Source organism: Falco biarmicus, chromosome 5 (assembly GCF_023638135.1).
Source record: "Falco biarmicus isolate bFalBia1 chromosome 5, bFalBia1.pri, whole genome shotgun sequence".
NCBI lineage: Eukaryota > Metazoa > Chordata > Aves > Falconiformes > Falconidae > Falco > Falco biarmicus.
The window spans coordinates 82,584,722-82,611,481 of record NC_079292.1 but is presented as its reverse complement, the minus strand read 5'-3'; the positions used below and the strand labels follow the sequence as shown (position 1 = coordinate 82,611,481).

The window sequence follows — 26,760 nt, the reverse complement described above, 5'->3', positions numbered from 1 at the left end:
ACAGGGCTGGGCAGATGAGGCTGTGAAATCCCAAAGGGAATCTCTTTGTAAGTGGGGCTGGAGGGACCTACTGATGAATTATGAGGAGGGCAATTATGGCACTGCACACACCAGCCTGATGACTACTTATGCTGGCAACATGCTTTCACTTTATTAGTCCTAAATGCATACTTTTGGATATACTCTTGCAGGGAGCAGCAGGAACCCTTTAAATCTGTGGTTCTGCCTTACCTAGTTAGTATACATGTAGAGCTATCAACCTGGGGCTCAGCACATTATTCTAATTTGAGTGCAAACCTTTTTGGTTTTAAGGAAGCCTGTGAACATTTTTTTATTTTTTTTTCAGAAACATGTCCTTTTTCTTCTATCTGCTTTCTTTATACCATTAGTTTGGGCATCATTAGCTATACAGTCATTATATCATGTTATAACTGTCTAAATCTCCTCATGACAGAAAGTCATTTGGAAGGCTTCCTTGGTATGTTAGATGTGAAGGGAACAAGCTATACACCATCCATTTTTTTAGCAAACAAATGAGACAGAGGTATGTGATCTGCATACTCAGAAGTAGTCTTTCTTTCCAATGTCAGTGTCTGCCTTGTTACTGCATTGTATCTCCTGTGGCAGAGATCAGCATTTTCCTCTCAGCAGGGTAGCGTGTTGACTTCCAGTTAGGAGTATGCGCTATCAGTAAGAGTATTTTTCCTATACTGGTATATAGAAGATTGTGTCCCAAAGCACTGGAGGACAACAAGGACAACAAAATTGCAAGCCCAGGAGCATGTACAATCCTGAATGGATCAGTTCCAAATTTCTTACAGCAGTTAAGATAGGAAAGAAAGCTGAAGTGTATGGCAGCTTCAAGTATACTGAGCTACCAAAGCAGGATTACTAGTCCACATCATCACTCAGGATTTGGCCTATAGCCTGTAAATACGACAAGACCTATGACTATAGGCTAGGTTAACTTTCCCTAGTATGTAATGCTACGTAATGCTCTTGTAGGGGAATGGAAAGCAGTGGGTTTCCCATTGCTGCATAGTGCAGCAGCAGGAGAGCGAAATCCTGCATGTTACTCAGGCTAATTTGTTGTCACCTTTATGAGGACCGTACTAGCCAGCAACAACAGTGATATTAATGATGCTTCTCATGTACATATTGTGTTTTATCTGAAGATCTCCAAGCATATGTAAACAGTAATTAAGCTTCATAACACCTCAGGGAGTTACAAAGGATTCACGTCACTCACTTTTAAGATGCAGCTCTGCAGCTGTTTGACTGCATATGGCCTTGCTAGTTATTGACTGGCCTAAGGAATCTGCCAGAACTGGATTCACAGCTGCATCATTTTTCTGCAATAAATGGAGGGGCATTAGCATTTTTTTTCCCCACAGTGATCATCCACACTGTTTTCATTGCTGTAGTAGTGGTATATAAAATCTACTGAAAGTCCTCCCCAGTAAGGAAGTTGCCACTCTTACAGTTTGAAGGAAGGTACGTTGCCTCAGTAAAGTTTTCACATCACTATGCCTTTTGTTGTGAGCTATATTAACTCAAGGCGAAGTCTTCTATTTCACAAAGGCCATGCACAGATAGAGATTAAGGATGAGCCATAACAAAACCGAATCTTTTTTGCTCTTGTAAATGTAAGGCAATTTCAGGAAGGTGTGTGCTGTTTTCCAAACAGTAATTGCATCAAAAGGATAGATCAGAACGTTAGGTACTACCTATTGGCTACACAATCTACCATTAGAAGTTGGAAAGTCAAATTGTTAATTTTCTGGCTCCTGTAAATATCTGCTCTATTTGGCTTCCAGATCACTGGGAGCAGGTGTAACAGATCATTAAAGGAGAAAAGAAGATTTTGCATCCTCAATTTTTATTGCTACTATAAGTACTTTGGAAGTCGCTGCATAGGGAATTGAACCCTGCAGAGCTTGCAATCTGCAAGTTAGACAGTCAAGTGCTTTGCAGGCATGGGCAGGATAAAGGTAGGAATAGGAAAAAGGGGAATAGAAATTAAAGTGGTAAGGGTTAGGGAGACTACCTGGTTTGGCAGTTACTTGTTGACCACTACATGTCAGTGATTTGCAGCATAATTAGAGCAAAAGATTTGAAGATGAGAAGGAATGAGACAATGACCATACTCATTTCTATGGGGAGGTTTCTCCAGGTGTAGAGCTGAAACAGAAAGGGGTGAAAGCATGGCAGCATCACAGAGAGATTTAAAAAAGACTAATCCGATGTACACGTCTTTGCAGAGGGAAGATGATATGGGTATCTTTCAGGTGAACAAGAGGGAAAGATGTCTTAGACATTCAGAATCCCCATGAGACTGATAGATGTTGGTGTGGTAATTCAGAGCATCTGATTTCAAAACCAGAGTACACATTATTTGCTTTTAGTGACAGCATTTCAATTGCAAGAGCATCCTCTTTCCTGTAGTGGGAACCCCAGTCATTTCTAAGTGGCCTGCACAAAATATATGCACCATTTATATCTCTCTTCAGCCTCTGAAGTAGCATCTAGTATGACTGACATGTTTGATCAGCTAGGTGCATATAGTGGAGGAATATCAGAAGGCAGGGTACACGCAGGAAAAAAAATCCCTTCTCCAACAGCAATGGATGTTCAGTGACAAGTACTGTTATGTACTTTCCCTTCGATAGGAACAGCTGGTCAGAATTAATTTCTCAGCTCAGTGCTGTTGGTGGTTTTGTGTGGGAGTGAAATGGAAGAGGAAAATTCTCAAAAGAACTGAAACATTGAAATATTGCAAAGAGAGAGGTTTATAAAGGTTTTGTATTCCCTTGATGGGAATACAAGAGACAGGGGTCATCATTCCAGATCAGACAACCACAGCACTGTAGCCTTATTACGTGGATACTACACTACTGCAGCAGCAATTAAATGTATGTTCTGTCCATGGCTCGTGCATGTTGTAAATGCTGTGACATCTGGTTTTGGAGACTCACATGCTGCTTATAGCACAGGCTTTGAGCAAGCTAGTTCATTCCGTGTGCTTTGTAGGTATCTGGGACTGGAACAATATTCCTGGCATCCCTTGGTTTGGAATTCCTCCCTCCAATTTTATTTCTCTGACTGAGAGTTCATCATCAGTGACTCTTTCTATAGCAAATTCAGAGGGAGGGGCAAGTCCAGACAGCCCTTTCTAAGACTGACAACTTATGGCAGATAAGGAGGTTACTAGAGGATCCTATTTCTCTGTGCAGCTGTTCCTGGGTCTTGGAGTCTCCAGTTCAGAACTGGGCATATAAAGCTAGGTGAGATGACTCCCAACCTGATGTCTAAATAAAAGCTCATCAGCTCCACCTTTTCTTTCTTGTGGCTTCTCACTTCTGGCCAAGACTGTAGCATAAAAACCTTGTTTCTATCACCATCCCTAAAGGCTGCAAGGGCTTTTATGAGGCTGTTATTACTTGATTGGTCAAGATATAATTTTGAGCTCATTTCTGGGAGGTTTTTGAATGACATTTGGGATCAGCATTAAGTCACTTCTCTTTACTAGTCACAATAAACTCTGAAACAATACTGATTCAAGACATGATGAATAGTCAGTAGATTTTGAGATGAATGTCAAAGGTTTCTGAGTTTTCTAGGCCTAGAATTTGATTGGGAATGTGTTTCTGGAGGGCTGTTTCTGGCTCCTACAACCAAGACTGCGGCTTAGTCACGAAAGTACATAATGAGATTCTTACCTCAAAAAACTGGTCAAGTAAGTAGGCAAGACTGACAAACGGTGGGTATAGAAGCAAAGAGGACTCATTTCACATGCTGATACATAGCTATCTAGTGCCACTGGAGATGCTTTAAGATAGCTCTGATATCCATGTGGAGCTCACAGATACGGCACAGAACCTGCAGGAATCCTTTGCCTACTGGAGCAGCAGGAGGTCAGGTGAGATGCCTTAGGGCACCCTGAACGTCCCTATGTGTGGGCAGCTGAATCCGTCTGGACAGCTCCCTACATATAATAGAAGCAAAATTAGATGTAGACATGTAAAATTTAGGTGTCTTCTAAGATGATTCCCACCTAAAATCACTTGCCCAAGGTCACAATAATGGCCTTGGAGCCAGAATCAGAACCCTTGTCTTGCACCCAAATGGGTGAATTATAGCTGACATGGCTGTATGCTTAACTGCAGGTCACCTTCACCACACTCCTGTGAGATAAGCAACTTTTCCTTCAATTTTACAGATTTGGGAAGTGAGGCATAGAGAGGTTGAATGACTTTTCTGGGACCACAGAGTATACTTCATATATTGTATGCAGAATAATTAAGCTGAAAAATCTGTGCTGGTAAAATTAAAATTCTGGTTTTCAACACCATAATTTACACAAGAGCTGCTGTAACCTTCCAGTCCTATGCATAGAGATAGGCTGTTCAGTACCTCTGCCAAAACCTTGCTTCTTGTAGTCTGTGCTAAACCTTCCGAGGTCTGTGCAATTGGTTGCATGGTGTATAAGCGAGGCAATCAAGAAACAGAATCCCTGTGCCAGCAGGAGCTTCTTCCTTCAACTGCTTCACTGTGCATCTTAAGAGATTCTGTTTGCTCTAAATAGATATGAGTTTGGATTTTTTCATGCACAAGAGCTTCGTGGACTAGACCTAAAATATACTGAAAAATCTGGTTAGATTTTCAAAGTGTTTAATGATGGTTGATTGTCACCTGAAATCACTGTATTTCTGCAGAAACATATGTGAGCTGGTAATTGCATATTAGCAAAACAGAGTCATTCAATTATTATTCTGTAGGAAATTCTATTGCTGTAAAAACATCTATTATTATGTTACCCATTGTTGAGAGAGTACTCATAAAACCAGCTGTTATTTATTTCTGTTGTTAGCAATTCAAAGCTGATGTTATTGTTAAAGAGCATGAAGTAAGGGAGATTACATGAACCTCTTTCAACAAACACATTCATGAAGATGCCATTTCAGAAGTTCAGAGCTTTCTTTGGAGGACTGTCTTTCCAAGGAGCAAGGTAGTGCTTCATCTGCTGGTAGGATTGAGAATATGATCCTGTCCTTGAACTTCTCATGATTTAGGTATACTTGTTTAAACCTTGTTTAGCAGAAATGCAGATGAATAAGATGAATATGAGCTGAATAAGAAATTTTGGGTTTTTCACCTTTCTTCTTGTGCTGTGGCATCCACAGCTCTGACATTTGCGTCTTATTGAAGCCTTTCTCCAGCTCCAGGACCCTCCATGCCAGATGAAGCTGATCAGGAAAGGGCCACCTGAGCTGTATGCTGCAAACTAGTGGTGCACATCTTCCTTTGGACTTCATCTCTGGTCAGGTGGCATAAGTTTCATACATAAATTACAAGTTATTTAAAATATCTGCATATAAAACACTGCATATGAATATCTGTATGCATAAAACACTTGAGAGGTTTGGTTCAGTTAAATTGCATATGAAGTTCATTTGATGTGATTCAGGTTTTCCAAGGGCCAGGTATATGTAACTTCTAAAAGGCATCTGGCCACCTCGGATCTTTAAGTGCTTGCTGGTAGTTAAGGTTGTGGGGCCTTACTGGTTAGATATTCTTTGACCCAGCTTGAAATTCCTGCTGCTGTTATTTGGTGTTTTGTTGATTTGGTGATACCACTTGAAGGTGTGTTCTGCTGCAGAAGAGATCTTGTCTTTCAGTGCTTTCACTGTCACCCCATGTATCCCTGCAGTTTAAAAGCTGATAAAGAAAGTAGTTTTGCTTGATTGGTAAGCTTAGTAATTTTTTTTCAGGCAGATTTGTTGTTGCTTATTGGTGTTGTATGAGCATGTCTTACACCTTTGTCACACTGGAAATCAGCATAAATGCGGTACCATATCTGAGACTTTCCTGCCCTGTAGGACTTGCCCTGGATTCAGTGGATAACTGAAATAACAACCTACTAATGGTTTAAAGATCAGAAAAGAAAAAGTTAAGTATTAAATTTTATGTAACAGCTTGATTAAGAGCAAGAAGGTGTTCTCATTTTTCAAGCAATTTTATCTATAGTAAAAGAAACTTTTTAGGTGGGTAAGCAATTTTAATCTAAGAGAGTTATTTAAATTGATCACAGCTACAAAGAACATTGCTACAAGAGATGAGGTTAGAACTCATTAGATTTCGGACTTCAGATATGTGCCACAGTACATCTCTTTCGTATGGAATGTAGGTAGGAAAAGCAAAGCACAGAGACCTGCCAGATCTGATAAGCCTCTGTTGTGGTGTTGAGAGCATCACTATGACATAGCCTGGATATCCAGATGAAGCTGGCCCACTGCTCCTCTTCTTTCTCAAGTATTGAAACAGGTCTGTTTTGTTAGTTTGTGCTTTTAGTATAGTTTTGTTTGGAAGCAACAGCAGAGGACCAAATAACAAGACCTGCATCATTCAGAAGCTCTCAGAACTGGTTTACTGTTGGTATTTGTTATTGATAATGATTTTGTGGCAAACACCCATGTTGTATGCAGGAGATGTCCAGTTTTTAAATTAGAAATATGCAATCGTTTAGATCTCTAATTGACTTGTCAAGCTGTCACATATTGTATATAACTGAGTTGCGTATTACTACGGCTGTAATCCATGTTCCTGCAATACCCTTTTTTCTTGACAAGTCATTGAACGAAAAATGCCAATTCACTTTGGCATTCAGAGCTTCCCTAATACTATTTCAGTGAAGGAGCCATATTTTTTTTCTACTGAGTGTTTGCTGAAACTGAAAGCCCCAACAGCTTTTGTGTGTGGTCCCCACAGAACTGCCCTCACAGTTGTACTGACATCCATCGAAGCACACCCATTCCCAGAGTGTAAAAGTACCATGTTACTGATGTCATCTCTCCATCTGCCAGCCGTGCTAGTGAACACCTGCAACAGTACCACTGGGAACACTTCAGGAACAGGGCAGGTTTAAAAAAATGAAATATGCCTCATGGTTGTTTTTTTTTAATTTCAATTTACATGAACAACAAAATACTCTGTCCCAAATGAAATGTGTTTGTGAAAAATTAACTTCAGCTGATTATTTTTCATCAGGGTAAAAAAGTTTGATGGAAGATTTTGTGCCTATAATTCTGAATATTAAACATCAATATAAATATCTCAACAAATACTACTTAGAAGTTACCAGATGGAAGTAATAAAATACATTCCCATCTACACATAATAGACAGATAGAAAAGGCTGGTCTGATTTATTATCTCCAGTGATTCACACAGATAAATCACCAAACCTTTTTAAGGACTTGGGCACCAAAACTTTTGAAATGAAACCTGTTGGATAATGAGTAACTAAAAACTTTGAGAAAGGGCTTTTTTAGGAAATCTGCAAAAAATGGTATGTAAAGTTCACTATCGTTGTCTCCCTGAACTTGAATCTGCTGGATTCATCCAGCATCCTGGATCAACAAAATATCCCCCAATATGATACCAAAGGTCAGTCAAACCTTCTCCTAAACTGGGTTGACCTTCTGACCCTCCCACCCCCAAAACGCAAAGCCTGCACCCTAAATCACCTTCTCCAAAAGTATCTGTTTAATTTCTTTCATCGTTTCCCCACATGATGGAAACACCAGCAGCATCAACAGTGATGTGTTTCAATGAAAAACTGCCACCACATAGTATGTCTAATTATCCTGCTTTCGAAAGCTAATCTTTGCTGTTTTCCCCTTCAGAAGTGCTTGTGATATATACGGTGACAGACACAATGCAGTGGTACAAGCTATGATGCTACCCTCTTTTTCCAGAGTTCTGCTAATAACTGTGCCCACTGGGAAAAAAAGAGGGCGTAGCTACCCCCCAGGTGCAGGTACACCTCAGATGACCAAGCAGAACGCCATCGCTTGGCTTTGCGTTGTTTCTTGGTGGGACGCGGCCAGGGTGCTGGTTCTGCATTGGTACCCCCACATGGGACTGAATCACATGCACTGCAATTTCTGACTGGAGCCACTGCTGGCTAAGGCTCTGCGTGTGTTTCCTTGATATGGTTGATGGAGGTCACAGAGGGGGAACCTTTGTATCACTGTGAAACTCCTCAATTTTCTTTTCATATATCTTTAAAAACAGTAAAAGCGACTCCCACAGGGACAGAGACTGGATATGAGGGGGTGACTCCATCTGAGTTTGCTCTGCCTTCCCCGAGTGAGTGGGTGGGTGGGTGTTCCCACTGTTCTTTGCTCCCTCATTTTATGGTTTGGACATATTTTGAGCACACAAAAATCTCATTGACAGCCCATTGTGATGGGCTGAAGGAGTGTTCCAAACAGATTGTTTTCCAGGGTCTTTCCCTGGCATGATTCCTCACCTTTGACTGTTTGCAAAGCTGTTGTAACGTGTCCTGAAAGAAACCTGCAGAAGAAATGCTGGGCTGGTTCCTACTTGGCCAGGCTCCCAAGAGTGACACTACAGGTCAGTGGTTCTCTCCTGTGGAATCCCAGTCCTCTTCCGCATTCATTTTCCTCCTCTTTGTAGTCCCCTAATCTGATAAATCATGTGGGGAGAGGCAAGAGGAGGAGGGGGAGGAGTATGTGATGTAACCTCCGCTCTGGCAAAGTTACGGAACAACACCACGCCAGGGTGCCTGCAGCTCACGGTGGTTTTGTGATGGGTACCACTGGGAGGCTATGAATCGTGCTTAAGAGGCGTGAAGATCCACCACATCTGCATGAGACCCAGCAGGTGATGTACTCACCTCTCTTGCGGAGAAGAAAGCCGAGAACAACACCTGCTTAATGGCACACACTCTCGCAGCTTCTTGTTTTGCTGCCTGCCACGTGTGCCCACAGTGAGAGGAGCGGCGGCTGCGTGCTGAGGACACCCCTGAAGAAAGGGAGGCACAAAGCCAGCTGCACTGCTGGGGTAAGTCTGATCATGCCTCCTGGGTTTGCCCGTCCACCACAGGCTGTCGGTTCAGGGGAAGCAAAGGCAGTGGAGTGAGCTGGAATGGGTATGGATTGTCTGAGGTCATGTAACCGCGTGAAATCCCTGCTGGATTGACTCTGAGCCAGCTGATAATCACCGACTAATCTCTCTGCTGGCAGATTCTGCCCAGATTATGAGGGCGTGGGGGTGTCTGTGTCAGGTTGTGTGTGAGCGGTGCTTGTGCTGAGGGTCTCGGGTATGTGTCAGAGAAACACACCAAAAAGGAGTTTGACTGCAATGATTGACAGCAGGAGAGAAATTTGTGCAAGTATGCTTCTGTCACCAGGCTGTGAGGTCTGCAGACAGGGAGGTGTAGCTACAGCACGTCATGTTGCTTGGTATTTTTCTCCAGAGTACATCTGTATACAGCTGGGACACAGCAAAGCCTTGTTAATTTTAATACATTTTATCCAGATGTGCAAATTTAAAATACAGTTGGAAAACAGTGCAAGGCACGCTTTATGCGTTTGTAGTTCCAGCAGAACTATATGGTCTGGGTATTAAGCCCTTCATATTCATAAGGCTCCTTAAAACAAATTTATATGAGTGTAAGAAGCCTTACATTAGGCTACAGCTTTCCCTGCCATGTGATGCACAAACTACTGTGCTGCAGGGACCCGGTGGGCACAGGAGAGTAGGGGACAGGTCCAGAGCAGGTGTGGGTACTTTTATACCCAGCAGCCTATGAGGAGCCAAAGGAGAAAATGTGCTTTTCTCAGTACCAGGAGGAGATGAAACTGGGAGAAAGCTGGTCCCGTGCATTTGCTGGTGGGGAGAAGTAAGGCAGATAACACAAGCTGTTCAAAGTAACTGCAGTAAAGTGTTTTCTAGGTGAACTTCTGAATGCCATTGGAAAGGTCTCCTGCTAAAGGAAAGAAGGGAAGAGGAGGAACATCATATTATATATGAGTATTCTACTTTAATATACTGTATTATAGAATATATACAAGATAAACAAACTTAATGTATAAACTGGGCCTCAGAAAGGCAAATAACCAACATAGCTCAGTTAGCATCTGTAGAGTTGCAGCAGTACTGAAGTAATCCCAAACTGCCTGCTAACACGGTGAATCTCCAAGAATGCCTGCAGAGGATGCCGTTATGCCTGCTGGTGTGTGTCCTTGCAGAAGTGTTGTGCCTACACTGCTTTAGAAAAAGTATCACGTGATTGATTTCCCAACACGGTACACAGAGCTCCTGGCTCTGGTATTTCACATGCAGCTAATCAGAGTATTTTTAGAGGTGAACTTCAACAAAATATCAAAATCTGGAAATAGAAGTTAAATAGCTAATCATTAAAGGAGGGTTCCCTTCCTTCCTTTTTTAAACATGACTCTAATCCTGGTCCAAAATTTAAATTTCTACAGAAAGCAAACTATTTTCTTTTCATTAGCTGTAGTCCCGAGTCTTTGTCTAAGGAGCTTCCTTATTTAAAACTCAGTCAAGGCTAGGATCAATGGGCTTAATCTCATCCAGGGGATGCTAATTTTTAATTTCTTTCCAGAACTTGTGATGGCTTCAACTTGGCAAAAGACTCAGGAATTCTACAATTGGGTCCTTGAAAGTGGAGGTAGGTAGAGATACTGTCTTAAATAGAATTTTCCACATAAATAGCATTATCATGAAGAACAAACCTAGAAGGAACAGGATCCTGTGAGCCTACATTTTTTTTGACTAAGCAGATTTTCACTTTTCCTTCTCCATGATCGTGAACTTCCCTCAAGTCTTGAAATATATCTCAGGGACACTCCATCTGGATCACGGTAAGGAATGAAGGGATGGGGGATTTCCGATTTCCATGGTTGGGAACTCTCAGCAGCTTTCTGTTCAATGTACAACAGGCTTTGACAGGATGATGAGCAATATGTGCTCAGGATTGCCTTAAGTCTGGAATATTAAAGAAAGTGGAATTTTAAAAATCCATATTCGTGTGTCATGGGAAAGCTTAGTAGACCAAAGAGGTAATACTTTGAGGTTTAAACTCATTGTGAAGCCAGCAAAACCTATTATCAAATGAAATATTGACAGAAACTACTCCTCAGTGTTTGAGATCTGACATTTTGCAGTTATAGGAGACTGCAGATCTTCAATAGCTAGAGGTTCTGCAGGTCCATTTGGTCCCACGGGGCTCTGTTGGATCCCCAGATGTAAGGAAATGCCAACAAAGTGGAATGAAGGTAGAATGGAAGGCCTGCATGGTGGCTTTGACAGGAGAAGGACTTGGGGCATAGTGCTCAGGCTGTCAATGTTTCAGGACTTGAATTTCAGAAGAGTCTAAATTGGGATTCAGGACCTCTGATGGACTGTTAAATCCAGAAGTGGAATATCAGAGCTCTTGGCAAAGCCCATAACAGGAATACTAAAGAACTGGGAGGTTTAGAAGGGATGGGGCTTAACAGTGTAATGTAGACAGGGATGGCATTTAAAAAAAAAAACAAACAAAAAGCAAACCTTGAGGCCCACAGACTCACCAGTGAGCCAAGGACTAAAATTCAATAGAGGACTTTTGCAAGGAACCCAGGGCTAGAACCGTGAGAGGGATCTGGGGCTTGGAACTGGCAGGTCAGGAAGCAAAGGGAGATGCTGAGGGAGTTTAGCAGAGCAGTGACCACAATGGGAATAGGAAGAAAGCATGAATGGGAACTGGGGCATTTTTGCAGATGTAATGTATCCTGCAATATGATATGATCAGGGATGACGCAGGATTAGGAGGTGACATGACAGAAAATCTTTTGAGCTTCCCTTTGCTGTAGGATTAAAGAGCATTTTTGGCAGGGAGAAGTGTTTTGTCTTTTTCTAGTGAAATGGCATGCTTTAAGAGAGTCCACCCTATGAGCAGACATAAAAATGAATGTGGAGAATTTCAGATATCCTGAGCATTGTGGGGCAGGGAGGAAATAGCACCAGTGACTGAAACAATTTTATTATTTAGCTGTCAAGATTTACATTCCTGAAGAGCCAGAAACGGATGGGTTTGTTCTGCGAATCCCTGCTGCGTATGTCTTGAACTTCGTTAGCCCGTGTGTGGGACAGTCTTGCAGCCTGTGGTGGGGGCTCCAGCTCATGACAGGAAAGGTCTGTTCTCTGCTGTGCTGTAGAAGGCTGGTGCTCAGCAGAGCAGTCTTCTAGTACTACAGTCCCAACCCAAATGCTATTCTAAAGCCTTTCAGCAGAGTCTGGTACACACAGCTCCAGGGTACAAGAAGGACTGTGGTACTGTTTTGTACAGACACAAGATACCAATTTTCTTTTTGCTGGAAAGCATGCAGAAGGGAAGTAACTAAATATATTTGCCATCCAGTGTGCGGGATCTGCCATCTTTGGCTGTGTGTTTTGCTTTTCAGATCCAAGGACGGACCCGTGGCCCCTGGTCCACTCTCCACTTCCAGTCACACTTCTCTTTGCCTCCTACCTCTTTGTCGTGGCACTGGGGCCCTTCTACATGCGTCGACGGAAACCGCTGAAGCTGCGAGGCCTGCTGATTGCCTACAATCTAACCATGATGACATTATCAAGCTACATGTTTTACGAGGTGAGGAGACAGGATTGGATCCTAGGTAAGCATCTGGGAAGTGGTTGAATGCCAGAACCTTTTCAATGGCTTTTGTTGATGGACTGTAATGAAGGGAGTGAGAGCCAACTTCGACATGTCTATTATACCACAAGAGGAGCAGTATTGCTCTGTTGAAAGTGTTGTTTCTGAAGCATACCTCATTTCCTCCCATTTCTCGATCTTCCTCTCATTAATAAAATTTACATTGGAAGGTTCCTGGATGGACAAGTTGAAAGCTGAGATCTCCCCCATAGACAAAGAGCGTACAGAGGACATGGAACCTCCTCATTTTGTCTTGGGTCTGGCTGGTGAGGGCCACGTCTCCGAGAATAAGAACTGCTTTTCTAGACTTACGCAGTCCTCTCCAAGAGTGCCAAGCACACTGCAGCTTCCTGCTGCCGAGAGCACTGCCGACACTGTTTTCTGCTTGTTCTCAGTGCATAAGTCTTTCTACAAGCCGTTCCCTAGTTCAGATAGGCTGCTGAAAACTCTTCAAGGGAACATGGCTGAATAGGTTTGAAAAGCATGTTGTCGACAGTTTTGCCCTTTTAGTTTATAATACAATTGTTGCATTTAGTGAAAGCAAATTGCATATTTTTTTTTTTGAACAATTACTACTTGATCTGAGGACAGGTGTGAAAATTGCTTGTCTGTGCTTTGTTGCTGAGTTATGTGGGTTACTTGGTCCAGGTTTTGGCATTCCAATTAATAGTCAAATGCAACCAGCCAAAACAAAACAGTATGGGATCTTTGCAAAGGAAAACAGTGTATTTTCAGAGAGATTCTGAAGCCTAGAATTCACTATTCCTGCTGAAGCATTTTTGAGCACTCCAGTGGTTACACAAAGAGTTACAAATATGCCCAGACTGAATTTTCTTTTTTCAGATTCCAGTAAGGATGTGCTTTGTTTTAGGTTTTTAATATTTGCTCAGCTGTATAAATTGCATAGATTTTCTGTCAGTGACTAGCAGATTAAGACCCTATTACCTTAGCATTAATATGCACATCTTTTAGAACCGATGGTGTTGAAAAGAAAATGGATCTCTATTGCTTTTCTTTTGTTTCAGTTCCTGGCAACTTCAATCTTGGATGACTACAGCTACCTGTGTCAGCCAGTGGATTACAGCCAAAGTGAACTAGGAATGAGGGTACAGTTCTATGCAAAACTTGCCTTAGGCCCAGCTTCACCTGTGGGTATGCAGATTGTTTTACTTATAAATAGCAATTTGCATGCCTAAGAAGGCTTGTACTCCAGTTTGTTGCTTGTAAACCTATTTCAGCAAATTGATTGCTTCAACAGTTGCATTTCGCTTTAGTTGTCTATAAATTAATCATCTCAGTCAACATAGCCATCTAAGTTTCCTCTTCGAGGGAGACAGGGTGATCCAATCATCTGAAGACAGATTTCTAGTATAGATATTGCAAATTACCTCTGAAATGTATGTGACTCATTCAATTGACTATATAAGGATTCTGGGTGATCACTGTCAACAAGAAAACAAATTTTTATATACTCAGCTTCACGTGACAAATCTTAGTCAACATTTCTTTTAGCAGAGGGATTTAGCTAAAACCGTTCCTTGTCTGGTCATAACTGCGGGTGGGGGTGGGGGTGTCTCACCAGCTTCAGCTTTTCAAAATGCTGCATAAGTTTTTTCTGTTTGAATTCAGAGCTATTCTGCTTTGGCTCCGGATATAACCAGGCTTTGAACAGATGCAAGCACGGATATTTCTTTTCAGGTTTTCAGATACTTGTCCTTAGGCTAGAACATTTTCTGAGCAGCTCAACCTTGCCTCATCAAAGAGCAAGCAACTTAGCAAACCAATCATCTGACCAGCCAAAGCAACCCTGAATGCCTTTCCACGCCCCAGATCAGCAAAAAATAAAACAAGACCAACCAACCAAACAACAAAAAAGAAAAAGCAGTAGCTGTAAAAGAGTCCCTTAGTTTTTGCCCTTTGCGGTCGATCCCTGGTGGGCAGCGTTCACACAGCGCACAGTTGGAAATCTCAGGCAGTGAGACTGAGCGATGGTTTTGCTTTGAGGTCTAACAGCGTTTCCTTGTGCTGCCCAGCAGATGGCAAGAGTGTGTTGGTGGTTCTTCTTCTCCAAAGTCATCGAGCTGCTTGATACGGTAAGGAGGGCTCAGCTCGCTTGCACAGTGGGACTGATGCTGTAAATAAATCACTTCCTTGTCAGAAAAGGGCAGGGTGCCAGAAGCTAACGTCCTCAGTTGATCCTGTATTGATTTGGTTGACGCTTTTCAGTAAATGCTGTTTTCATGTGTTCTGCTCTGCCTGTTTGTGGGAATAAGGCTGATACTGTTAAAGAAGAGGGATTAGCTTCAGCGTGCTGGTTTTTGACAGCGTTTGGCCTGCAAGAGTCCAGCACCACCACTGGATATCATGCCACTAGGCTTCCTCAAAAGCTCTTTTCCAGAAGAAAAGAATCACTGCTGTCCAGTTTGACCACCTCTGTCCCAGTGGCTGCAAGTTCGCTCCCTAGCACCCTTCCTGCGGGCAGGCATTCCCTCCTGACCACAGTGCTAGGGGAGAAGCTTTAACCTTGGCTATTGCCCGATGGTCCCCCCATATCTCAGCTACCAGTTGATTAAGGCTGCCAGGCAGTATCTGCCCTTGCCTGTCTGGCTGAGTAACAGTGGTTAGTTGGGCAGTAAAGAAACTGCAAATGTACAAGTATTCGTCCTGGCATTTTTTGCTACCACAGATTATCCCAAAGTTGTGGGTTAAAGGTTTGTGTCCTGCGTTAGACTGAACATTCACCTGAAGACAGTACCATTTTATAGCTTGTCTTCAGGTCTTCTCCTATTTTAAAAAAGAACTAAATGACTGAACTAAGGGAATCCCACCTCTCTGCTTGGTCAGCAGGAGAAGCAGTATCCTGGCCTAAGACTTCACATTCTAGTGCTCTTTAGGGTGTGAGTTGACAACACACTGACTGAAAGTGGATTGTCACGTGGAGGCCTCCTAGGCCTGTTGCCGTTGGGTTGACCAATCCTCTCTGTTTTCATCAGCAAGAAAAGCAGCTTTTTGCCCGTCCTGAGTCCCTGAAAAGCAGATTCACTTTTTGTTATGTGTGTCTGCATGTGCACGCTGAAATACAGTGACCTGACATGTATACATCTGCCAAAAACATTCTCTTTACTAATGCATATTTCAGAAGGGTTTGGGCATTCAACACAGCACTTTTTCTGTAGATCATTGTCTGGCATTGTTAAACATCTAACCTATGTCCTGAAAAGGACCAGACCCACACAGCTGTAAATTGTATGGAAGCTCAGTCAGAGTCTCAGATGTGTCCTCTTTGGGCCTTGGGTCTGAATCCAAAAGGAAAAATAGTTGGGGCTTTGTGGAAAAAAATCTGCCTGCTAATTCCTCCCTATTCCAGATAATACAAGATCTATGGCATGTGTTGAATTTCACCAGTTTTTGTCAAGAGCAGAGGAAATGGGTTTGGGAAATTCAGAATCACCATTAACTATTTTTTATCAGTTTTCTACTGTAAAATCTTCTTTTTAAACACATCAGCTCAAGATTTTCCTTTGTCTGGCTTCTTTCAGGTTTTCTTTATTCTGCGCAAGAAACAAGACCAGGTGACTTTTCTGCACGTGTACCATCATGGCACTATGCTGTTCAACTGGTGGTCAGGTGTCAAATACGTGCCTGGAGGACAAGGTATGCTTCTGGAGACATCTTGTGATTCAGTTTTCTTCTTGCTGTGGAGATAGCATGAGCAATGCAGATGGGCTGACTGGCAGGTAGGAAGCTCACCTGCCTCCAAAGGTGTGGGAAATGTACATTTCAGCTGATACTATCTGCTCAGCTCTTTGGGCTATTTAGACTGCTATGTTCACTTCATCCAGGCTTCATCCAGAATGAGAATGTGCCCACAGAATGTGGCCAAACAGAAACAGTAACATCCTATACAAAGTCTATGTATATGTCCACCCAGACCACATTCGGCTGGGCCTGGTGCAGCAGCCCAGGTCCTGGGTCTCCATTTCCTGCTCTGACTGTGTCCAGCTTAGTCCTCACTCCCCATTCTGGTCTGTGTCTGGGCTGCTTCTCCTTTTTGCTCCACCAAAAGAGAAGCACCTGAGTACTAGGCCACTATAGGTAGTAGGCCCTACACAAGACGCTGGGGTATTCTTTTTTGGGAAGCCATTTTGGCTACATGGCCTTAACACCAGAATGGTATGAAACACTTAGGTCAGAAATAGTATTCTCATCTGCCTTTGAAGCTCTTCTCTGTCTCTGAACACTAGATATAGGATGGATATATGCTGAAAGGAGAAGGGAGAATATTACCTGCTTCCTAGGCAGAGTCTGAAGGTACACGTGTAGGGATGATATGATGTATTTTGAAAGCATCGTCACAATGGCTGTGAGCTCATCACAGTGTTAGTCTTGAAATGCTTGTGTGACTTGTTCATCCTGACTTCTTTACTCCTCAGCCTTCTTTATCGGAATGTTAAACTCCTTCGTACACATCTTCATGTATGGCTATTACGCCCTGGCCAGCCTGGGACCACAGATGCATCGCTACCTATGGTGGAAGCGTTACCTAACCATCATGCAGCTGGTAATTAGTTCCATGTGTTCCTCTCTGTACTTTGTGTGATGGTGCGATGGCCCCTGCTGTCTGTCTCTGTTCTCTTACTGGCTCAAGTCTTCTGTTTGCTGGCTATGGAAATCACAGTGTCCTCAGGTGTCCTCATGTACCACTGTGAGAGGTGAACTGACTGGTGTCCTGCTTTGAATAACTCAGAAAACCAGCAAGAGGCTTTCACTGACCATATCAACTAATAAGACCCCACCTTTGTAATGTGAAGGAGAGAGAAAAATTGGCAACTAGATTTCTCTCTTTGTTGTATACGGTAGCCTTTTCCCCTCTGGAGCCCTGAAAACAGAGCTTGGTTTCGAGAGGTGTGGGGCAGTAACTTGGGGAAACTTTGGCTTCTTGGTAGGGCAGGAGTTTGGGCAGTTCATTTTGTTTCTTCAGAAAGGAAAATTATGTCTATACTGCAGGCAAATGGAGGCGAGTTAAAAAAAAGAAAATCCCTTGGGATTTTCTTTCCCTCATCTCTGAAGAGGTGGCAAATCCTGACAATCCTGTGGCTTTGCAAAGACACAGCATAAAAACAATGTTCCAGACAAGAACAATGATTATAGTTAGGCATTTGTGAGAGTTAATTACACACAAAGAGACATTATGCAAACAAAAAGTATGCAGTTACCAGAGAAAAGGAAGAAAAGATAAGGTGTATGTAAAATAGTGGTGCACTGAAGGCTGGTCCGGAATTCTTATTTATCCTGAATGGTGAAAGCAGAAAAAGTAAGTGTTGCATGAGATGAAAAAGTATTTGTAGTGCAAAATATAGCACAGGAAATAAGTTTTTGTTTAACATACTTCTGGCAGGTAGAACTCATTGCTTCAACGTGACAGTAAAATATTTTTATTTTTAAAGGATTAATGTTTGAATGGATAACAGTAGCATTTTTAGTTCCTCTCTGTAAGATAAAATACAAATCAAAATAATTATGGGTATAGTAATCTGATTACCAATGAGGAAGAGTCTTCCACCTTTAGTTTCCATGTTCCAAGATCTCTGTTACCGGCCCATGGCAGAGAAATGGCACAAGGGCAGTGGTCTGTCTGCTCCTAGGCAGGAGAGGCTGGATTCCAGACCTGCTCCCTACAGCAGTGGGCAAGCCTCAGTGTTTGGTGGATGTGTGACACCCCTTCATGTTGGGAAAACACTGCTGGGCTCGAAGCACAAGTTTTTCAGAGGTGTCAGGAGAAGCAAGCAGGTGATGCTCTGGGTTGGGGACACTACTAGTATATTGTGATACTCTTTAAGATGTCCCTAATGGTCAGTTGATATATGTCTTATGTAGGTTCCTTAATCTGGCTGCTTCTTTTTTCCCCCTCTTCCAGTGCCAGTTTGTGGCCATTGCTGCTCATTCTTCTTACAACCTCTTCACAGAATGTCCCTTCCCTGATGGCTTCAATGCTGCAGTCTTCCTCTACATTCTCAGCCTCATTGCTCTCTTCCTACACTTCTACTACCGGACCTACATTAGGGGAAAGCAGGAGAAGCTGACTTAAAGAAAATCAAAGAGGAAAGTGAGCGCCGTCTGATGAACTTGCACATTTTCTGCTGCTTCTAAAATGATTGGATGAAGAAAACTTATTTGAGGAGTGCATGTGAGGCTCATGTGTGCAGACTCACAGTTGCCTTCCAATATCTCAAGTTAGGGAGAAAAAAAGAATGACATAAACTCAGGGTTTAAGGTACTGAGGAGCACACTTAATTAAGCTGATGCAAAGCCAAGCCAAGTAGTCATCAGCATAGCAGCCTTTGTGAAATTAGCACCAAAAGATCTCCTCCTTACCTTCCATCTGTTAGCTCAGTTTGCAAGATCTAGCATCCAACCATGACTCCCTGGCCATGTCTTAGGTTGTAGAGAGTTTCTTCGCATTCATAAGACTGTTTCAGCTTTACTGTTCTAGATCAGGCAGGATCAGGTGTCTCCAGCCTTGAAAGTAGTGTCCAGGTAACAGCATCAGCCAGGAACTCACTGAGACAGCAGGATGCCCTGACCTATATGCTGCATCCCAGCCTTTCCTCTTAAGGATGCTCTCCCTGGGACTGGGGTGAATTACAGCTATATGGCCCTGATGGTTTAACTTTATATTAGTATAAACATGAAGGAAATTTGTCTTTACATTGTCCATCTGGACAGGTGCCTCTGTTCCTTCACTCTTTTGAAGCTAAAGAAAGCATTATTATTAGCACCTTCATCCTTAAGTAACAAACTAATACAGTAAGAAACATCATGTACCGTTTTCTGGAATGCTTGTTTGCCTTTGGTTGCTCTCATAACAATAGAGAGCTTTTAATGCATGAAGACTACTTGGAATCTCTCCTTATAGATGCCATATTTTTTAATAGAAAGAACAGATTTGTGGTTCCCTATTCATAACTTTTTTACTCTACTTTGTTATTATTGTTAATAATATTATTATTGTTATTTCAAAATTTTGCCTCTTACTACAGATAAAAAAATTTATGCCACTATAAGCAACCAGCTCCACTAACTAGTTGTACAAGTATTAATACAAAATGTATAAAGTCAACCCACTGGCTAGCGCAAAGGAGCATAGCTCCATTGACTGTAGCACTCACTTGTTGGCTTCTTTTTTGCTCCTAAATCGATTACAACTAGAATTTGGTATTTATATTCACCTGCAGACAGTTAAATACTGTTAAAGTTTTGATCTGCTAGTGCTTTGAAAATCCTAAATTCAGGTTTTAAACTACAAAGTGGTATTTATTTATTGCATTCACCTCTGTTGATTAAAACAAGTATTGTGAAGTAGTGATTTTTTCACAGTTGAAATACAAGGCTCTTGAAGGAGGGAATTAGAATTAGTAACATGCTGCATTGCCATTGCCAAGCCAAATTCACCTCAAATGTAAAGAAGTCCAACTCCTCTGGGAACGTCCAGAGGATTAGATGCGAGCCTGAACCTAGCAAACGGATGTACACAAAGAAAAAAAATAAAAAAAAATTATGCTCTATACCAATCTGGTTATGCAAAATAAACACAACTTGTTCATTACTGGTCTGTGTTCATATGCCAAACCTCTCCTTTAGCTACTACATGCACATGTATAAGATAAAAAAGTTGTCTTCCATTCCTTGCTCTCCTTACCTTCACACACATACACAAAGGATTTGCTTACATTACCACTATGACACATCATAAATGTCATTCCTTTAATTTGGGTAGTCTTTCTTCTGATTTTCACTGGTGACTATGAAAAGTAAGCAGGGCTTATTTTACGTCTATGTGCTAGCTTGTTTTCTTCCTGTCAAATAGTTTTCCACACTACTTACTATATAAGTTGTACTGCCTTTGCATACTAGAATGCTAGTTTTGTTAGAGCTTTAAATAATAAACCTCTGGGTGGGTCCTCCATTCTTCCCTTTGTTTGGTAAGACAGGAAAAAGAAAATCTGCTGTGTATCTAACATACTGTGTTCATGTTGAGGTTTCCCCAGAGGCTCCTCCGGCACTGAAGACTTAATACAAGTACAGCTGTTTCATTACTCCTGTCCACTTAATAATTCACTTATGGCCCTATGCTGCTTAAACCATCAGTACGTTTAGCTCCCTAGTTTCATGGTAGAGCATAGTTCCCTGCAGCTGTCTGAATTATCTATACTTACAAAGAAATCTAATTAATTAAGCTCTTTTGCCTATATGTGAGGGGATCACGAGTAGATCTCAACCTCAGTTTCTGCTCACATAAGCTTTTTCAGATTGTAGTTACTAATTTCAAGGACTTCACTACTTATTTTATACCAGAGTAAGCATCCCGTATTTTGATTTTCCTTGATTCACTCATAATTCATGACTGATAAAAAATTAGAAATGAACATGAAATTTGGCTTACTCAATGTTTTTCCAAATCTACTGCTTCTTAAAATATATACATTTGTAAACATGTCATTTAGCTTTTTTTAAAGCATCCTATGCAGCTTAGTTTGTGTCTGTGTATGACAGAGCTTCCCGCAATGGATTCTGGAACTGTGACTGGCCACGTAGTTTGTAACAAAATAAAAAATATGAATATTCTACCTGACAGCTTGAAGTGACTGATCACCTAGATCACATGCCACCGTAACTATTTGTCCTAGACATGCAACCTTGGATCGATCTATTCCTGTCCCTCTTTCTCATAGCCTGAGTGAGTGGCCTGATCTTGTCCTTTTGAATTGGTAAGAGCTTTTTGTCAGTGTGACTTCAAAAGCCATAGGATGAAAATGAAGTATTTTCAGTTGGATGATAAGAAGGAATTAAGTTTGCCCAGAAACACCATGCTTTACATACAGAAATAGATACTAGTATGGAGCGTGGCCCTTACAAAAGCATCGATGCAAACAAAATTCACTTGTGAGAGTACTTGCACTAGCAGTGAAGATAAAATTGCATAAGTATAGCTGAGTGGCTCTGCAGGTCTTGATTATTTGCTCCATCAGATAGCACTCACTTGTCTTCATTCTTCTGTTGTAAATTGGGTTATCACAGTTGGTACTGTCCACTTGGGGAATCCTGTTGTGACCAGAGCAAAAACCTGAGAGTAGAGGTAGTGCTCCTGGAATTTAAAAGAGAATAAAAGCACAGAATGAGATTTCCCCCTTTAAGATCAAGTCCCTAAAGTTAAAGATTGCATCACAGTAATACATTGTAAGTCAAAAAGACTGGAAATTATAAATCACAAGTTTGAATGATTCATGCTGTCTGGCAGAGTTCAAACCTTTGAGGGTGAATTGAAAATATCCTGTCGCAGCTGGTTTTATAGAAACCTCTGGGCCAAATGCTGATTCCACCAGTATCAATGACAAAGCCTGCAGATTTCACTGGGAACAAGATGGCACAGCTGTGTGAACAGCAATGCACTCAGTGACACAGCCTGGTTTGCGTGTGAGCCGACTGGAGTGTTATTGAAGCTTAACAGATGACTTTTAAGGGCACAATTGTGTGCAAGTTTTCCCCTTATAAAATGTTGGTCATTATACGTTCTTAGAGTAGTTTACATTCACAAGCTGTAAAGCATAATGTAAGTAGTCTGTTTAAATGAATAAGCTTGATATCTGGTAGTGCTCAGCATCTTTCCTGCTGTTCAAGTCAATGTAAATTATGGATGTTCTGATCAAATTACTTTTGAATTAACCAGACCGTTTACTCAATGCTTACTTTCCCTCTGAAGATAAATGAGAGGGATTTTCATTTTAATCAAAACAAAATACAGAAAAGAAAATCAATTACTCTTTAATGTTTTTTTCCATCACTGTGTGATGGAAAGTTTCCAGAGGAGCTTGGGCTTAAAATTGCAAAACAATATAAAATGCAGGAGCATCACTGGGTTTTAAATATTGAATTTTTTTATATGATCAAAAAATATGTCAGTGTGTGTTTTTTTTAAAAAAAGGCAAAAGAATTATTCTAAACAATTAATTAAGCAAAAGCAGAATACAGTAGACTGCTTTGTACAATAAATAAAAATCTGTTGATACAGATGTAAAACACCTCCAAGCCAAACATTAAAAAAGATCAGCTGACCCTATAAATAGAACAGTGTGAATTTGCTGAATTCATTAATGAATAACTCATGGATTAGGGCTTGATAGGTGGAGTGCTCACATCCAGATGTTTACTGTGATTTGTCAATGGCCTTGTACTTAATCCTCCTGAACAGGAAATATGCGTCTTTTCTCTGGGGTCTCCCTTGGGGACTGTGGCAGTCTCTCTGGCCTGAATCATCTCAACACAGGATCAGGCTGCTGGGGAATTAACTAAGTGGGGGAGGCACGGATTTGCCTTTAACCCCTTCGGTTGCTTCTCAGCTTCAGATGACTTCCTCACCATCTGCCATGATGGGAATGTTATTTAGTCAATACATGGAGAAGAAACAAAGTAGTCACCCACATCACCCCACAAGGCACATTTGTGGGGTGCCTGTCCCCACAAAATGTGTCGAAGCACACACATTGAGTCCCACCACCACTGAGGAGGAGGGCTGTGGGCAGATTAAACTTCGAGAGACTGGTGTACATCTCTCCACATCTCAGTTCTATTTTTATTTTTGTAGTGCTGCAGCTCCACAGCCAGTGATAGGGATGGCCCAAGAGGGTGTGTTTGTGAAAAGACTGGATGTCCTCAAGGTGTCCTTAGGTGTGCCAGAGAGTGTGTATGTGGTGTGTGTGTATGCGTGTTTGTGTATGGGTAGATGAATGCAGCCTCTGCAGACTATCCCCATTGCTCACTTCTCAATGTGTGACATCCTCACATGGGATGGGTCACACATTTCGCTCTGTGGGAACATCCTACTGAACAACAGCTCCCAGCAGCCACACAGCTGCCGCTCCTGCTATGTAATGGTATGATGGCCTGGATCAGCCAGTTGCATCTGTCCCAGTACCTGAGAGCAGGGGGGGGCCAGTGCAAAGCTGAAAATGCAGCAGAAGACGGGAGGCAGTCACAGAAATCTCATATGTGGTGCACAGGATTACGCAGGTCTGACCACAGGCATGCGTTATTCACGTCCCCAGCATGATGGCTGCACCAGGCATTAGGGTATGTCCTTCTTTTCTCCCCGTGGAAGTGTTGGTAAGGTAGCACTGGGGACACAGCCTGCCTTCAGGTGAAAGAGAATCTGCAGTCTGAACAGTGTTTCTTCTTCTCCAAAGCTTGTATTAGTGTCTCATAGGTGCTAGCTGGTAAAGTAGGGAATCTAAAAAGAATTACATTTTGGCAGCCCCTTGATGCTGCCTAACCAGGGGAGTCCCATTTACTAGCCACTTGTCCAGCCTCAGGAGAAAACTTGCGAATGAGGTTGCAGGATAAGGCACTAATGGTGCTGTATGGACCAGATGGGGGGAAAAGAAACATCCCAGTCAGAGGGCAATGACAACTGGATTAGAAGAACTGAGTGGCAGTGGGAGCCGGAGAGAAGTTTTGGCGTGGATGTGCTGGGGTGTAAGGGACTGATTGGCATGTGTGCATGTGATCAGGGTAGTAAATACTTTTTGCTAAATCACAGGTATGGGGACAAATAATTTCTTTGTCAGGGAGTGCCTGGTTAAAGCATCAGTAGCACATCTCAGCACTTGGTATGTCTTACTATTCTGCATGTCATCCTTTCTCTCCAGTACCTTGGCTTTCTGCTGGTAGGACTGCTCTTCAAGAAAGTGTTAGTCTTTTCATCACACTCAAAATATTAAATGCTAAATAAGAATTGCTCTTTAAAATTCCCTGCTTGGAGTGGATTTTCTTCCATTTTAACAGCATCCTCCGACTCCTCTTCACCCCTTTCTCCCCTCCTCCTATGTACCCACATATACAGACACCATACCAGAGTCTCAGAGTTGTTAAAACTGCAAAGAAAGTAGTTATATTCTACTCAAATGCTATACAGAGCTGCCATATATTCCTGATGTACCAATTAATAATGTACATTTTCTTCATAATGTTTTCAGTGAGGCTTTCAGCAAGATGAATGTGGGCAGGTCTGTCTTTTTATCCGCACTTTAGGGGATAATCCCATCTGCCTGCAAATTCAGGATGTGAACACTGCAACGCAACATTTAGAAGGGCTAGAAACTTGGGGTTTAATCAGACGAGAATTTAAATTCAGCATCGTTTCTCCCAGGCGTCAGCTAAGTGCAGCTCCCTGTTGGTGAAGGAACGGCAGAATGGATGCAACCGTTTGAGCAGCAGCAAGTTTCCCAGCTCTGTCTGCACTTTCTCTGTCACAGTCCTGAGGGTACTTAAGGCATAGGGGAATTTTCGAAAATGTCTCTGTGATTGAGAAGGGAAGTGTAGGAAGAGGGTTGAGAATGGATGGATGTGGGGATTTTGTGAGGGGTGCTCGAAAGAGCGGGGAGATCTGTGATGCTTAGCATGTGTATGTCCTTCTAGGGGGCTGGGGTTTGTTCTCCAGCCCGTGGGGACTCACCTAATGAAGTGACAGGTCACATAAATACAGCGTGATTGCAAGCAAAAGCAAAATGTAACCCTTGCGGTAGGAGGTCCCTGGAAGGCAGTTTTGCAGATGGGTACAAGGGTTTGTATGTTCAAATACATGCAGGAACAGCAGGCTAAATGACAAAAAGTACAGAGGTGAGGGAGCAGGCACAGGTGCTGGCAAGTCATCTGTTTTATGTTGTGTTACCAATTATATTTGTATGCAGGTAAAAGCACAGCTGAGTGTCTGTGGATGCCTGCCTGCTACCAGACCTGTGAAAGGGACATAGTCATTGAGCAAACTCCAAAGGTGTTTGTTGCAATAGAAAGGTGTCACAGTTCCTGAGGTGCATATTATTAATTTTGACTGGCATTGCCTTTGAGAGATCTGTATGACTTGTCCAGGCATGTTTCCTCTTGAAGTAAATGATTATTCCTGCGGCAAGGTTTGGAGGGAGAATATCTTGCATTAGAGGAGCTGACAGAGCTGGGAAAACAGAATAATTTTCCAGTGTGCAAGCCCTTCCGCTGGCTATAATCCCTTACATGCATCGATAACAGATCAGGCATTAGTTGTCAGGGTACACAGGTGTGTCTCTATTTATCAGTTTGTTAGTCCTAAAGGATATTATACTACATTTTTCAGGTTGGATACATTATTCTATTAAATAACTGTAAATAAAAGAGCCATTATTTCCAAAGGGGTGCTCTAGAAAACTTTTGCTTCGAGGAATTACTTGTGTGAATAAAGTGATCTTTTACTTCACAGGCACAGTGGCAGAACAGGTCAGCGATTCTGCGCTCAGTTCTCAGAGGCACATTATAGAACATGACCATGTCTCGGGCAAATCATCACTTAGAATTACCATTTTATATAATTACGGTTTTCTGTTTTGGCACTGTTGTTAATATCTTTAGGCATATTTCATACACAGAGGTAATGTTTTAAATTAAGTGAAAACTCACCAATCCTGGTGTATCTAGGTAAACTATGGATTCAGTAAAATTGCCACTGCAGGGATGCCAACTTCTGGCAAAATGTTTTTTCACTTAATATTTTCTATACTTGATTTTATTAGAAACCCAGAAGCTCCACAAGAGTGAAGTGTTATATATATATATAGGTTTTAATCCAACAGTATTTGTATACATATTTAGTATATTCCCCTGTAGACCTTGAATAGAGTAGATGAGTTCATGGTTTGAATATAGAAAATAAGATCTTAGCGCTGATTATATTACTGAACTGCAATTGAAGTCGTTGTGTAAGGCTGCTTCAGTTCCTTTTCTCTAATAAAACGTGCATCTACTGAAACGTATCAGCCTTGACCGGGTTTAAGAATGTATCAAAGGGAAAGTACAGTCCCCCTTTGCAAACGCCAGCATGAAGTTACCCTGGTACAAATGTTGTTGCCTGCTGGCTTTGGAAGCACCTTTTGCAGCTGCACCAATTCCATGATAAACTGGGGGGGGAGAGGGGGGGGGGGAGGGCAGAGCAAAGCAAAGCAAAATACCCAGTCTCTCCCTTTGTTCTCATTACGCTGGGGGTGAGTAGGGCTGGGGGTGGGGGGCGCACGCCAAGAGGCGCCAGGAATCCCCCGGGTCTTTCGATTATGATTGTCATTCTGGGTGAGTGGGGGTTTACAGCCAGACCCCCCGCTGCGCGCAATCCCCTTAGCGAGTAATCCACGTGCGGGGGCCGCACCGTAATCCCCGGCG

At 42.2% G+C, this 26,760-nt stretch overlaps 1 protein-coding gene across 5 annotated transcripts; it reads left to right on the top strand.

Moving 5' to 3' along the window:
• Positions 1 to 4,899: 4,899 nt before the first annotated feature.
• LOC130150296 (elongation of very long chain fatty acids protein 4-like) lies at positions 4,900 to 26,360 on the top strand. Of its 5 annotated transcripts, none has more exons than XM_056341085.1 (9): positions 4,900 to 8,867; positions 9,762 to 10,041; positions 10,435 to 10,500; positions 12,275 to 12,462; positions 13,551 to 13,631; positions 14,559 to 14,618; positions 16,065 to 16,179; positions 16,959 to 17,086; positions 25,811 to 26,360. In XM_056341085.1, the coding sequence occupies exons 2-9, from the start codon at positions 10,011 to 10,013 to the stop codon at positions 25,865 to 25,867; spliced, it is 726 nt and encodes a 241-aa protein (XP_056197060.1). In that variant the 5' UTR covers positions 4,900 to 8,867; positions 9,762 to 10,010; the 3' UTR covers positions 25,868 to 26,360. The 5 variants fall into 5 exon arrangements, with proteins under 5 accessions (XP_056197060.1, XP_056197059.1, XP_056197055.1 ...); XM_056341084.1 differs by having other exon boundaries at positions 4,902 to 8,867; positions 18,492 to 26,360; XM_056341080.1 differs by having other exon boundaries at positions 4,905 to 8,867; positions 18,443 to 26,360.
• Positions 26,361 to 26,760: the final 400 nt, after the last annotated feature.